This window comes from Syngnathus floridae, chromosome 20 (genome assembly GCF_059516105.1).
Source record: "Syngnathus floridae isolate MCC-2025c chromosome 20, RoL_Sflo_1.0, whole genome shotgun sequence".
NCBI classification, from domain to species: domain Eukaryota; kingdom Metazoa; phylum Chordata; class Actinopteri; order Syngnathiformes; family Syngnathidae; genus Syngnathus; species Syngnathus floridae.
Genome location: NC_142432.1, coordinates 6,711,494 through 6,725,469, shown reverse-complemented (window position 1 = coordinate 6,725,469; position 13,976 = coordinate 6,711,494). Strand labels below are relative to the sequence as shown.

The window sequence follows — 13,976 nt, the reverse complement described above, 5'->3', positions numbered from 1 at the left end:
CCTCTTCGCGCGTGTGTCTGGCATGTCCGTGCTGGCCTGGTGTATCCCGACAACATTCCTAATCTCCTCCTGGTACTACAACTTTGCAGCATCGTGCGGCCTGCGGCCATCTGAACACTCAGCAGAGGAGTGGGGGGGGGGGGGGGGGGCTTTTCTCTCCTCTTGTCATGAGCAGACTTCTCCTTCTAACAACACTTTGCATACACAACATCCTTGCTTTTGGTGTTAGCATCACATGCTGTCCTGAAGACATTCTACCAGTTAGGGAACAAGAAGAGCAATACATTCTTCTTTTGCTCTCGTTGTGCCGCTGCTGAGAATCAAGTCTAAACTTGTCGTCAGCAGCAGCTTCTCTTGCTCGAGGCTAGCCGCTTAGCTTAGCGTGAGGCTCACTTTCCTCACAGTAGCGGCCAGCCTCTTAGCTCAACACGAGCGTCACCGTTTTTTCAAGCTAGTGACTAGCCACTTAGGTCAGCGTAAAGATGCCCCTCATGTTTTTTTGTCCATCTTGACGTGCTGTAATTAGCCCGACGCTAAGCTCTTAATCTCGCTCTCCTCCCCAAATCCATCCTCTCCACTTGCCCTCCATCCCTCCATCCAGATTATCGTCTTTGCGTTCTCCGGTTGGTCGTCTAACCCAGCAGCGTTGCTGTCTCGTTCATGGCTTTGTGGTCACGTGTTCAACAAAATCATCAATAAAAAACTTTTTAACTGTTTTGGTTTGCTTTCTGGTCATGCCACGCCCCCCCGGGTGTGTCTTCACACCTGTATATGTTTGTGTTGTACTGACGCATTTGTCTGTTCTTCCCGCAGTGTGAGCAGCGGTCGCGGAGCCGCATCCCAAAGAAGCAAGTGAGCCTTTCTTTGAAGGTAAATATTTGTTCAAATTATTCCTGCCCTCCATCGCCTTCCGCCACTGCCAGCGTGCTTGTGCCCCGCCCTGCCCTTCTTGTCTCTCCTTCTGAGTTAAATGTGAGTGGCTGGCTCCGCGCTCTTCCCCCCTTCACACTGCTTGATTTTTACAGGCTTGTTTGGCTCCACCTACTTCCATTCATCGGCTCACAAGGCACGCACACGCACGCACACACACACACACGTGGGCTGGAGAAGTACATCAAACGATGCTTATATTAATTATCAATTCATTTGGTGGATTAAATGTTGGCTCTGACATCCAACAATGGCTTTTTTGTCGATTCATTTGAGATTGGATAAGTTGTTGATTCATCAATTAATTGATTTCAGACTTTTCCTTGCATCACCACCACTTTTTGATCCGCTATCACACGTGTGCGTACGTGTGCAAAGACAGGATGAGTGTGAGCGTGCAGAGTGAAGGAATCTGCGAGCTGATTGGCTGACAGCTGGCAGACATTTTCCACACCGGTTGGTTCATCAAGTGGGCCTTTGCACCCCCCCGCTCCGTCCCGTGCTGCTTCGCGGAGTTGACACAGGTCTGATGATATCTCAAGACTTTATCACTCCGGCTCCAAACTCCACATGCACAAAGAGACGCGGCAATGTGTAAGCTAGAAAACAATATGGAGGCGGGGGGGAGGAGGCAGAGAGGGAGATGATTCAACGGGGAGGAGGAAAGGAGGAGTTGAGGAAGTTGCCGGTGAGATGGAACAGAAAGCCCCAACGTGTGCAGTTTGCATTCTTACAAGTAGAGTGCGAGTGTGGAGGATGGTGGCCGGCAGCTGAGTGTGAGGTGGAAGAAGCAAAACGATCTCCTGTGACTCCTCTTAGTGTCAACTTCCTGTTGCCAGGAGACACTCGCGCTTTCATACACGTCCTCTTCGTCTTGCTACTTCTCCTTTTTTCTCTAAACGTGACCCATCCAGGGCAGACCGCCTCGCCATTTGTGCTGCACTCTCACAGGATAAAGTTTTGCGTTCAAAGCAGCGTACTTAGGGCCCTGTTAGCATCAAATGCTAATGTGGCTAACAAAACAAGGATGGGTCCAAGGTGCTCCGGAAAAGTTAACGTTTGAGCGGAGTGAGGCCCCTGTGGCCGTTTCCAGGGAATGTGGACAGGAATGTGTTAGTGTGTGTGTGTTGTGTGGGTGCCATGTTGTGTGAGATGGAGAGCGAGAAGAAGGAGGAGGACAGTTAGGCAGTCATAAATAGTCAACATATGGTCACCGGATCCTCCCCTCCCCCACGTCTGATGCTAAACTCAGACTGTTAGCTGACACCCAACATCACGGCAGCCCATCGACTCTGTCCCCACACAGACACTGACTACGTCACATTACATTAAAAAAAAAAAGTTTCAAACAATCACTTAGTTTAGCCGTAGTTTGCTAGCTTCACGCTACTGCTAAGTGATAATGGCAAACGGCATACGACTAGCCTGGCGGGATACGTCCCAAGCGGCAAAATGTAGCCGTTTGGATCCATCTCTGGCGGCGGCCATCTTGCCACTTGCTGTCGGCTGTACAGACATCACCTGTTTTTCGGAGTTGGGTCATGTGACGTTCGCAAGCTGAGCCGGGATTGGTCGCTACCTGAGCAACTGTGATGTCATGTTCCACCCCCAGATATGGCTCAAAACGGCTGCATTTTGCTGCTTCGCCTAGAAGTTTTGAACTCACCCAAATTGCTTTTTTGTCACTTTTCAAGTTCATGCTTTGCCCACATGTTGTGGTGTTGAGCTTAGCTGTCAGCGGTGTTACGTGTTGGCGCAGGTGCAGCACTCCAGCACCTGATGGATTGCGGCAGATGCGCAAAACCATCGCGAGGGCCTTCGACAAAACAGCCAGTAGGGCATCCTCTTTCCTCTTCGCGCTTCTTCTTCCGCCTAACAAGCATGTCTGATCTCCTTCATGCTCTCTCCATCTTCCTCTTCATCCCCCGCCTGCTGCTCCTGCAACCATCTGTTGCTGTTCGTTTTCAGCCGGCTGTAAAAACTGCTGCCGGAGCACTTCAGCAGCCAATAGTGACACTTTGGTGTGCGGGCGGGTGTGCGTCTGTCTGAAGACGAATGATGCTAATGTAAAAAACAATTCTGGGACATGTGCGCGTGTGTGTGTGTGTGTGTGTGTGCGTGCGTGTGTGTGTGTGTGTGTGTGCGCACCTGCTACTGCCTTGTCATGACACAAGCAGGTCAGTGGAAATGCAACACGGACACACACACATACACGTTGTGGCAGTTGTCAGCAACAATCCGAATTTCTCTTTTACGCACCTAAAACAAGGAATGAGAACTGGAATTAAAAGTGGAAATAATTAAATGTGTGCATGTGTAAGCCTCTTTAATTGAATAGAAATGTGTAGAAATTAATGTTCTAGTTTTCTGTTTTGTGGAGAGAAAAAAAAAACGTTCAACTTTCCAATATGGAATGTGTGTATACACACACAGACACACACAAGCATTGCTGGAAGAGGAAGTGGCCAACTCTGGAGAGCGTCTTCCTGTGGGGGAAGCTAAACAGGAAATGGTCATCATTTCTTCTCCTCTGCCTCCTCTTGTTGCCGAACTTACTGTGTGTGTGCATGTGCATGTTTTGAGTGGACAGGTGTGCCGAGGGTCCGCTTGTAAAATGTCCCCTGTGCTCGAGTAGGCTCAGGGCCAAGCAAGCTCCTTGCTGACCACAAAAACATGTGACCTCTAACTTGTTCCTTATGACCTTTTAATTTTGAAAGTCATGAGCACGTGTGGCTGACCAAAAGCAGGCGCCATCTCGTGGAGGCTTTCCCTGACCTTACATGATGGTCATGTGACAGGTTTATTTACCTTGTGTGTGTGTGCGTGTGCACAGACATGGAAAACGCCACAGAGGAACAGGAAAGGGGAGGAGTCAACTCAGTGATGAACGGTGAAGAGGTGGAGCCAGTGGAGGAGAGTAACATCAATAACATCAAAGGTGAACGTTGTGTCCAGTGTCAATTTGTTCTTTACTTTGTAATTGGCTTCTGGAGTTGAAAGCGTCCCTTACATACTTTTGTGAGTGTTTACCTGTCATAATGTTACCCCGCCCACCTTCCCAGATGCACCTGAGGGCACCAAGGAGGAGGACGAGAGCCCACAGAGCCTCCAGAACGGCGATAGAGGCGGCGGCGGCGGCGGCGGCGGCGGCGGTGGAGGAGACTTGTCCTCCATCAACGCCATGATGTCAGCAGTGATGTCAGCAACAGGCAACATTAACGGAGGAGGCGACACGGGAAGTGATGTCACTCCGGGACCCTCGCCCAGGTCAATACAAACGCAATCATTTCTTTGAGTGTTTCTTTCTTTTGCTGATCCCACTAGAGGGAGCCAGTGTGTCCCCTTTAAAAATCACAGGAGTCCATCATTTTGCCAGTTTTGCGCGTGACTTATTTGTTCTTCTTGTAGCCCCTCCCCCAGCAAGGTGCCCACGCCGTTGTTAGCCACGAGGGCGCCGCCGGGCCGCAACATACGACGCAGCCAGGTGAGCCCGGTCGGCGGCGCCGTCCCGCTCCTCAGCCCGCGGTCACCAGTTGACGTGACGGTTTGTTTCTGTCGTCAGGACGCCAAAGACGATCACGCCACCCACGTGTGCCCACTTTGCGACAAGAGCTGCCAGTCGCAGCATCAGCTCACCATGCACATCAGACAGGTAGCGCCACACGGTGGCCGACTGCTGCGTACGCCTGCGCGACACTGCGGCAGACGTCGTCCTCACCGGCGCCTATGCGTTTTGGTTTCAGCACAATGCCGACGCGGGCGCGACGGACCACTCGTGCAGCATTTGTGGCAAATGTTTGAGCTCAGCGTCATCGTTGGATCGCCACATGCTGGTGCACAGTGGCGAAAGGCCCTACAAGTGCAGCGTCTGTGCACAGACCTTCACCACCAACGGCAACATGCACAGGTACGCGCAGGCGCAGGCATCCGTAGCAGGAAGTTGGCCATTAAGCCATCCTACACTTCACTGGTGTGTGTGGCAGTGTGCGCGTCTGTGTGCATGTTCAGGAAGTTACACTTTAAACCATCTGCCCCCATCTCACACACACACACACGCACGCACACACACACGCACACAGCAACGCCCATCGTTTATCAGCCTTAAACACATCCCTGCAGCACTGTGTGTGTATTTGTGTGTGTGTGCTTGCATGTCTGTGTGAGAGAGATGTGGGGAGGGGGGATGGCAGTTTCTTGAGCAAGAGTTGGACACACAAAGTGTGACAAACTGACAAAATAAATGCAACAAAGAGTCAATTTGGAACGAGAGCGCGTGTGTGAAGATGATCTTTGGCGTGCAGTAGTACACATCTTGTCCATCAGAGGGCACTGAAGACTGTTGATGTGGATTAGAAACTTTCATTAATTTGTTGCTCAACTTCTACTTTTGACTTCCTGTCTCATGTGGACGAAGAATGATGTGTGGGCGTGTTTTACGAGCAGCCGCGCACACGCTGAGTCAGCGCCCTTCCTGTCCTCTGATTGGTGGCTGGAGTGTTGAGCGTTTTGGTCCTCTTCTCCTCCTCTTTCTATCCTGTCACCTGATTGGTGGATCAAGTTCTTCCCCGTCAGCTGCTGTCAGGACCTCGTAACTCGGCTCCTAGCCTGCAGCCCGCTTGGCTCCTCCTATGAATAGCGCTCTCTCCTTTGGATGCTTCCTTTTTCCCCCCTCCTTCCTTCATCTGAAGTTCTTCTTGTCATCACACCCATATTTTTGTTTTGTGGTTCACTTTTTTTTACGTAAATTGAACATGTTTATTGAATGGGATTTCAAAACCAAGAATGCGGCTCACCACAAAAAAAAGTGCAAAGCGGGATCATTTGCTGCAGCACTGGCGATAACCTAGTTAAACAAAATCACACTCGTGATTTTAACTGGAGCTTGTGTCCCCGTCATGCAGACACATGAAGATTCATGAGAAGGACCCCGCCAGCGGCCTCCTGCCTGTCAGCCCGCCGTCGCCCACAAAGCGCCGCCGTCCGTCTGTCAAGCGCCGCCAAGGCCTGGAAGATGAGGGCGCCGACGAGCCGCCCGCCAAGAAGGTAAGAGTGGCTTGCCCGGCCGTCAGGTGGATCATCAGGGCGGGGCTGAATGATGATGTCACCCAGGCAACTGAGGACGCGACCTTGGAGGAGGGGGCGTCACTGCCGCCGCAGATGACACATGGGACGGCGGTGGGCGTGCGGGCCGGCGAAGACCGCGGACCACTTCCTTGCCCCATCTGCTTCAAGACCTGCAGCGGGAGACTCGAGCTGGACGCGCACATGGACACGCACCCCGACACCACGCTCAGGTAGACACAAACACACAGACACAAGTAGGGACACAAGTTTGCATACAAGTTAAACAAGTTTGCCCATTTTTGTGGCTCGCAGGTGCGACTTGTGTTGTCTGTCATTCCGCACCCACCGCGGCCTGTTGCGTCACAACGCGGGCGTCCACAAGCTCCTTCCCCAAGACCCCAGCGGCCGACCATTCATCCAGAACAATCCGTCCATCCCGGCCGGCTTCAACGACCTGGCTTTCATCGACTTCTCCTGCAAGAAGTTTGCCCGGGTGGCGCAGGTCAGCTGGTCCGCCGCCGCAGAAAGGGGCACGGGGGCTTCCCATGCACGTTCGCTGGCTGAGCCGTGTCTCCTGTGGCTGCTTGCGCTTCAGGTGTGGTGCGAGACCAACCTCCGGCGCTGCATCAGCAGCTTTCACCGCTTCGTGTGCGAGAGCTGCGACAGGGCCTTCCCGCTGCGCTCCGCCCTGGAGCTCCACAAGAGCGTCGCCCACTCAGATGTCCCGGCCCAGGAAGCAGCTGGAGCCGTGCAAAACGGCCTACGGGAAGGCGAGGACGACGCCCAGGACGTCCCGCTTTCACCGCAGTCCCACTTCATGGAGGCGCTGGGACTCCAGCACGTTTCCAAGGTAACCGAACGTCATGCATATGAACCCATACAAATTTTGGGATGTTGAAGCCAAATAAGTGAATAATAGTGAACAATAAAATAATAACTTGCGTCTTCTGAAGATTGGCCGGGAGCTGCCAAGTGTCTCGGGAAGACAACAAAATTACACAACATAGCAATGTTAGCTTAAGTGACCGACCACTTCCTGTGCGTAACATCGGGTGTGCAGGGAGTCGCTGATGGTGTAGGGGTGCACTTGCTTGTCTTGTGTGGCGACACTGTGAGTTCGATTCTCGCGTATGACGGTGTGAATGTGTGAGAGTGTGCCAAAAAAAGTAAAAAAAAAAAAAAAGGAACAAAACGGGTGTGCCCCCCAGGTGAAGCGCATTCCCACAGACGACGAGATCCACCAGGCGCACTTGGAAAGCATCAAAGTGATCCATGTGGAGCTCCAGGAGCCCGCCTTTCCGCCGGGAGCTCCGACAGTGGGCTTGGGCGGGCTGGCGACGCTGCGCCTCCCCCTGCTGGAGCAGTCGGGCGGCACCGCTGCCACCGCTTCCACGCTGCAGGGTCTATCGCAGCGGGAAGCACTCAGCCTGCTGTCCCTGCAGCCCTTCCAAGCAGGCTTCCTCCTTCAGCCCGACGGCGCTGCTGCCACCGCTGCCGTCAAACCGGGCGAAGTGGGCGGCGTGGTGGAGCTTGCCGACATCCAGCAGATCCTCAAAGTGGCCGCCGCCGCGCCCAATCAAATGGGGCTGGGCTTCCCCGCGTTGGCCAAAGGGGCGGGCTTCGCTGCGGGCCGAGGTGGGTGCTCGTGCGTTAGAATGATGAATGCCTCAGTCCTGAAAAAGCCCCGTAAGTCAACTTTGCTAATATTAATTTTTTGCTTTTGTGACACAGGTCAAGTCCAGACCCAAAAGGCCATGCCGCCCCTGAAAGCCAAGCCCCCCGTCACACCGCGCTCCAGTCTGACTGTGAGCACGCCGCCTCCGCTGCAGAGCTCCCAGCGGGCGTCGCTGGGCTGCATCAGTCCTGGCCTGCCGCCACCTGCACCAGCTCTCTTCAAGACGACCTCCTCGTCCTCCCCGCCAGCCGCCGCCACCGCCGCACACGAAGACGCGGGAGTCGGCGGGAAGAAAGCGGCGGGCAAAGCGGCAGGCGTGGCCAACGCCGAGGCCGGCTCCGCCAAAGGCTCCTTCCCGTGCCGCTTCTGCGATCAAGTCTTCTCCTTTTCGGGCGTCCTGCAGGCTCACATGCGCTTCCACCTGGGGATCCTGCCCCACCAGTGCAACATCTGCGACTACGTGGCGCCCGACAAAGCCACGCTCATTCGCCACCTGCGCACCCACAGCGGCGAGCGGCCCTACATCTGCCGTGTCTGTCATTACCCCTTCACCGTCAAGGCCAACTGCGAGCGACACCTCCGCAAGAAACACGGCAAGACATCCAGGAAGGACATTGAGAAAAACATCAAGTGCGTCTTCTCCGCCGCATCCAACAACCTAAGCGCCGCCGCTGCTGCCGCCGCAGTCTCGGCCCTCCCGCCCTCCGACATCGAGATGGGACACAGCGCCGCTGACGCCACTTGCCGCTTCTGCGGCGAGAACCTGAAGACGTACCGGGCCCTGCAGATCCACCTGCGAACACACAATGGCTGCCAGAGGAAACCCTTTGAGTGTCGGCGCTGCGGCGCTGCTTTCCTGGCCAAGCGCAACTGCATCCACCATCTTCTCAAGCAACACCCCGAAGTCCAGGAGCGCGAGATCGAAGAGCACATCGCCACCATGCGGCCCGCCGCCGGCGTCGTCGCGGTTCTCACCTCAGACGGGCCTGCTCGGATCCAGCCGGTCAAGACTGAGGACGTAACCGCCTATCAGCAAGATCCCGACCAGCCCCTGGATTTCTCGGCCAAAGGGCGCAGCGGCGCTCACACGGCGTCTGTGGGCATCAAAGTGGAGAGCGCGTCCCCCACATTGGAGCGCCCCACCCCGGACACGTCCCTGGACCAGCCCATGGACCTGTCCGTTCCCAGCAAACGACTTCGGCGAGAAGCGGCTGAGCGGCCTCAGATCAAGACGGAGCAAATGGGCTGCGACGCGGCCGACGAAGACAAGACGGTGGCCGCCTCGCCCCTGGGAGTCTACCGTTTCCCCCCTGACGCCACCCCTCCCCCTGCCCCCCGCCCACAACGCCTAAAGCCTCTCCTACCCAAGCCTGCCTCCTCCGTCAAGGAGCTCCCCCCTCTGGCATCCATCGCACAGATCATCCACTCGGTGTCCGCCGCCCCCGACCTGCTGAAGAGGGAGGCGGAGGCTAAACCTCAACCGACGTCCGAATCGCCCTCTGACCCTCCAGGCACCGCCGTCCTCCTGGAGTCGCCGGGTGATGACAGTGCCAGGTCGCCATTTCTTTTCATTCCTTTGAATTTGTATGTTTGGGGACGACAAGCGAGAGCTGGCGCGCCCAGTTTGTCCCGGTCCACTGAAAGCACGATTGGACTTCTTGGCCATAATTCAAGAAGGTCCATCGCTGCTCAGTCACAATTGCGGCCATAGACAATGTGCAGGGAATCATGAACCGCCAGAAAGCAAAAAATGGGAAAAGCCTACAAGAACAACTAAGCTCAATTTGGTTCATCTGAGGCAGGTGACTTTCATTTAGTTTAAATTTGATTGTGCAGGAAGAGGAACCGCAAAAAGAATGGAAAGGAGGCGAGCGTGCTAGACGTGGACTTGGAGTCCAGCGGTGAGTTGGCCAGCGTGGAGAAGATGCTCGCCAACACCGACGCCAACAAATTCACCAACTTCCTCCAGACCGGTGCCAACCAACTCGCACCAAAGACTGCCCCCAGAGGTCAGAGTTCACACACGCACACCAGTTGTTGGAGAGTTGCCGATTGTTGCACATGTAGTTGAGACATTGTGGCGCGTGCAGACGGCGAGCGAGCTGGAGGAGGCGCCGACAAGGAGGCGGGGCCACGAGAGGAAGCCAAGACAGCTGCGTTGCTTCCTCAGTCCAAAGGCAAGAAGAACGCCTACTCCAACTCGGTGCAAAAGATGACGTGCCCCTTCTGCCCTCGCGTCTTCCCGTGGGCCAGCTCGCTGCAGAGGCACATGCTCACGCATACCGGTAGGTCGTCACACGCCACCGGCCCGTGTCGCCACCGATACTAACGGCGCCACCTGCCTGCCTCCCCGCCTGTCCGTCCTCAGGCCAGAAGCCGTTCCCGTGCCCGCGCTGCGACGCTTTCTTCTCCACCAAGTCCAACTGCGAGCGCCACCTACTGCGGAAGCACGGTGTCACCAATCGCACGCTAAGGCGCAATGGCATCTTTGCCAAGAAAGAAAGTGACGAGGGCTCGCACGAGAGTGCCGGTAAGGCTCCCTCCTTCTTGGCGGACAACATAAATGAATAAAGATTTTCTTTGTAGTGGCTAAATGGTCCTTTTTATTTGTATCACTTAGCTGTTGCGTGGAGAGCCATTCCCTAATCAGTGAGATCATTTTGGTCCAACACTTGTGCACGCTTTTTTTTTGCCCATTAGAGAGTCAGTCTGACGTCGAGCAGCTGGCCAGTGACTCGTCACCACTCGGCCACACACCTCCCGCCGCCCTCAAAGACACACCCTCTGAGCAGAAGGAGGAAGAGCCCACACCATTGAGCACCGCCCACAAGGCCAGCTCGGGTGAGTGCCCTGCCCCTGAATGCTCATTAACGATGCCGATGACATCATCATCGATGTGTGTGTGTGTTGTGCACAGTGGAGTCGAGCCCTGTGCAAGGTCCTGAGCTTGCGCACCAGCAGGGATCAGCAGAGACCTCGACTGATTCATCCAAGCAAGCTTCGCCCAGCACCAAGGTAACCCGGCACATGACTCGCCAGTCCCACAGCTGACTTGACGAGAAGGACAATAGTGGACTTACCATTTGCCTGTTTCAGTGCGATCACAACGACGACGATGACTGTCACAGCAACAAAAGTTTGGACTTGAACTTTGGCTCCAAGCTGATCGACTTCAAACTGTCAAACTCGGCCCCCGGTCCTGCCCCCACCCCGGGCTCCGCCCCTCAGGAAGAAGCCACCGCCGACCCCCCGGCAGACACAACGGACGCTCCTTCGGCCGCCGCCAAACCTCAGCCGGAATGGAAGCACATCTGCCGAGTGTGCCGGAAAAGTTTTCGCTACGCCACCACTCTCGCTCGCCACGAGAGGGCGCACCTTAGCCTGGAGGCGCCCCACGAGGAGAATCGAACCGCGGCGACCACGGAGGTCGACGAGGAGAAACGTGAGGAGGAGCCCGAGAGCCAAGAGGAGGAGGAGGATGGCAGAGGAGCGGCGAGGCCCGGTGAAAGCGATGCCCCGGAAAGTGATTACGATCTCGACGAGGACGACGGCGAGCGTACGGATGACGAGCGTGATGACGCCAAAAGCCCAGAGGGCGGAGAATCGGCCACTGCAGACACCGCCACTGGCGTTGTGGACAAACGCAAGAAGAAGACGTGCGACGTGTGCGCCAAACGATTCTGGTCGCTGCAGGACCTCACCAGACACATGAGGTCGCACACCGGTAGGCCTCGGACGCACACACACACACACACACACACACACACACACACACACACACACACACACACGTGCCACAAAGAAGCTCTTGAGCCTGGCCCTATTTCTGAAGGTTTTGCCTTTTTCGCCCTACACACTGCGTGTGTATTTTAAAAAGAGCTGTAAACATACTTTGAACTAGTGAAGCCCTTTCGAAATAATTCCCAAACTGCTTAATTGCTTTGCACACACTTTTTTTCACAATAAGAAAACATGTTCATGCAATCTTCCCCACACAGGTGAGCGGCCTTACCGCTGCGCCACGTGCGACCGCACATTCACGCTCAAGCACAGCCTGGTTCGTCACCAGCGCATCCACACCAAGACGCCCAGCGAGGACGGCGACAGGGACGCCCCCACGCCCGCCGAAGCCTGCCCGCCCTCCGAGACTGAGAGCGAGTGCGCCAAAGACTTGGATGAGGCCCGAGCCTCCGATCCAGAGCCCGCTGGAGGCGAGCCCGCTGGAGGCGAGCCCGCTGGAGGCGAGCCCGTCGGAGGCGAGCCCGTCCAGGCCACACCCGAGGAAACACCTGAACTTGGTGCAACCCCTCTGGAGGACACGCCTCCCGGCCAGTCGCCCACCAGCGCGGTGTCGGATTCCAACGTTTCCAAAGAGCTCCCTGGCCAAGCTTTGTTTCAAGGCCTGTTGGAGCTCCGAGCCCCGCCGACTCTGGATCACACGCTGGCCAATGGAGAGCCTCCCCTGGTGGGCGTGGACTGAGCGTGTGCAAGACGCCGTAACATTAACAAGTGCCTTACTACTCATCTTTTTATAGCTTTTTAACTTTGTTTTGTCAGCAAGAAGATCAAGATGGCCGATACGTGTCACGTGACACTTCTTGTAACTGGAAAAGATGACGGACGGACAAACTGCCGCCGCCACACCTCAGCTTGTGTGCGAGGACTTCTCAGTTGACTTTTGTTGTTTGACTTTTTGGTGTTGGGTTTTTTTTTTTTTTTTTTAGTCTGGAAGTGAACAAATGAAATTGTAGTTAGTTTGTTTTGTGTGTCTGTGCGCGTGATCGATCGCCCTGTGTCGTTGGCGCTAACCCGGGTCCAAATTACCTCAACACTGTCAATCATGTCTTCCTGTGCGCTAGCGAGTTGGCTGATTGTTAGCCGGCACAACTGAGCGCAGCTAGCGCTTGTGCGTCCGCTCATTCACTTTGGCTACGCTGGTCCGTTTCGTGCAATTGGCCTCAGCGCACAAAAAGTGATTAGCTTTAGCATTTAGCTCGGCCTCGCCTCGGCTTCATGAGGGTTAACACTACTTCTCCGCGACCTTCTAACGCTGACCAGCGAGCGCTAACACATCAGTAGAACACAACACGTGACAACTGTTAGCTTAGCTCAGACTTGACATTGCTAATTGAGCAAAGCAGGCCAGGTAACAAGCTAAGACGGCAGGCTAAGCGAGTCTGCTATAAGTATTTACGTGTTTGCCACAAAACAGCGCTAACAAGACTTCTCCCCTGTAAAACATTTGAGTCCATATTAATAAGCATGACTTCTTCAATTTCAAACTCTTTGTTTTGTAAGTGGCGTCTGAGACAATCAAATGCATGTGGGGAGAAAACAACTTTCTGGGATGAAAGTTACTAACACTAGCATGTGTCACTGGATTCAACTTGACGTTTTGTTAAGTGGGGGTGGGGCTCTTTAGTACGTTTTGCCTCAAAATGTCATCATGGCTTCACTGCTCCAACTGGATGGACACTACTAACTACTACTAGCCTTACTATACTAGTACTACTACAGAGAGTACATGTACTCTAATAGTACTGCTTGCATATTTGGACATGGTCAGCACTTGTTTTCATTGCTGAGTGTCAGTCCATCAAAAAGGTTTGCCAGTAGCAGCAGGCTAATGCTAATCCCCCCCCTCCAAAAAACACAAATGACTTATGCGTGTGCTCAGCCGTGCGTATCGTTTCTTAAAAGTATTTATTTGGCTCCCGGGTGTGCGCGCGTGTGCACGTGTGGATGTTCTGCCGTGAAGCAAAGTCCAGTCGAGTCAAATTAAAAATGCCAAGTTGAGGTTTGAAAGTTTTTTCAAGTCAATCAAATGTGAGGCTGAAGATTGGCAGGCGTACTTTGAAAGTGGTGTCATCAAGTTGCAACGCGCACACGCAGCTGGCCGGGTTGCAGACGAGCAATAGAATAATCCAAGGAAAAAAAAGCTTTAATCATCAAATTGTTCTGTCAAACTGTGAACATGAACATTTATTATTATTATTATTTTATGTTTTTTTTTCTCTTCTTCCGGGTGACTTTTTAGGATAGATTTTTTTTGGGGGGTTGCATGTTTAATCAAATGTGCTTGATGATTTCTACACACACATACACACGTCATTAATTAAACAAATGATGATGCTCTCAGGGTTCTTCTCAAATTGTTTTTGTTTTGCTTCCTGAGATGCAAACTTTGATTTCGGAGTTCATGTCGACTGTCAATCAATCACGCCAGCACTTGACTGTGAACACACATATACACGCAACAAGTGGAAGAAGTCATCAATGAAAAGTCAAAATAAAGGTTGAAAACGCC

General features: G+C 53.9%; 1 protein-coding gene across 4 annotated transcripts in view; it reads left to right on the top strand.

Annotated features, from left to right (window-relative positions):
• rreb1a (ras responsive element binding protein 1a) overlaps positions 1 to 13,976 on the top strand; it is a 22,100-nt gene extending 8,124 nt beyond the window's left edge. For 3 of the 4 annotated variants that reach the window (XM_088363442.1, XM_088363444.1, XM_088363443.1), the window contains exons 2-20: positions 814 to 870; positions 3,764 to 3,868; positions 3,993 to 4,197; positions 4,339 to 4,414; positions 4,493 to 4,582; positions 4,674 to 4,837; positions 5,832 to 5,973; positions 6,040 to 6,224; positions 6,307 to 6,496; positions 6,590 to 6,844; positions 7,203 to 7,629; positions 7,726 to 9,223; positions 9,506 to 9,678; positions 9,760 to 9,954; positions 10,038 to 10,199; positions 10,370 to 10,510; positions 10,587 to 10,684; positions 10,766 to 11,393; positions 11,668 to 13,976. In XM_088363442.1, the coding sequence (XP_088219568.1) occupies positions 3,766 to 3,868; positions 3,993 to 4,197; positions 4,339 to 4,414; positions 4,493 to 4,582; positions 4,674 to 4,837; positions 5,832 to 5,973; positions 6,040 to 6,224; positions 6,307 to 6,496; positions 6,590 to 6,844; positions 7,203 to 7,629; positions 7,726 to 9,223; positions 9,506 to 9,678; positions 9,760 to 9,954; positions 10,038 to 10,199; positions 10,370 to 10,510; positions 10,587 to 10,684; positions 10,766 to 11,393; positions 11,668 to 12,149 (5,214 nt within the window). In that variant the 5' untranslated portion in view covers positions 814 to 870; positions 3,764 to 3,765 and the 3' untranslated portion in view covers positions 12,150 to 13,976. The remainder of the gene's footprint in view (positions 1 to 813; positions 871 to 3,763; positions 3,869 to 3,992; positions 4,198 to 4,338; positions 4,415 to 4,492; positions 4,583 to 4,673; positions 4,838 to 5,831; positions 5,974 to 6,039; positions 6,225 to 6,306; positions 6,497 to 6,589; positions 6,845 to 7,202; positions 7,630 to 7,725; positions 9,224 to 9,505; positions 9,679 to 9,759; positions 9,955 to 10,037; positions 10,200 to 10,369; positions 10,511 to 10,586; positions 10,685 to 10,765; positions 11,394 to 11,667) is intronic. The other variant, XM_088363445.1, reaches the window with a different exon arrangement.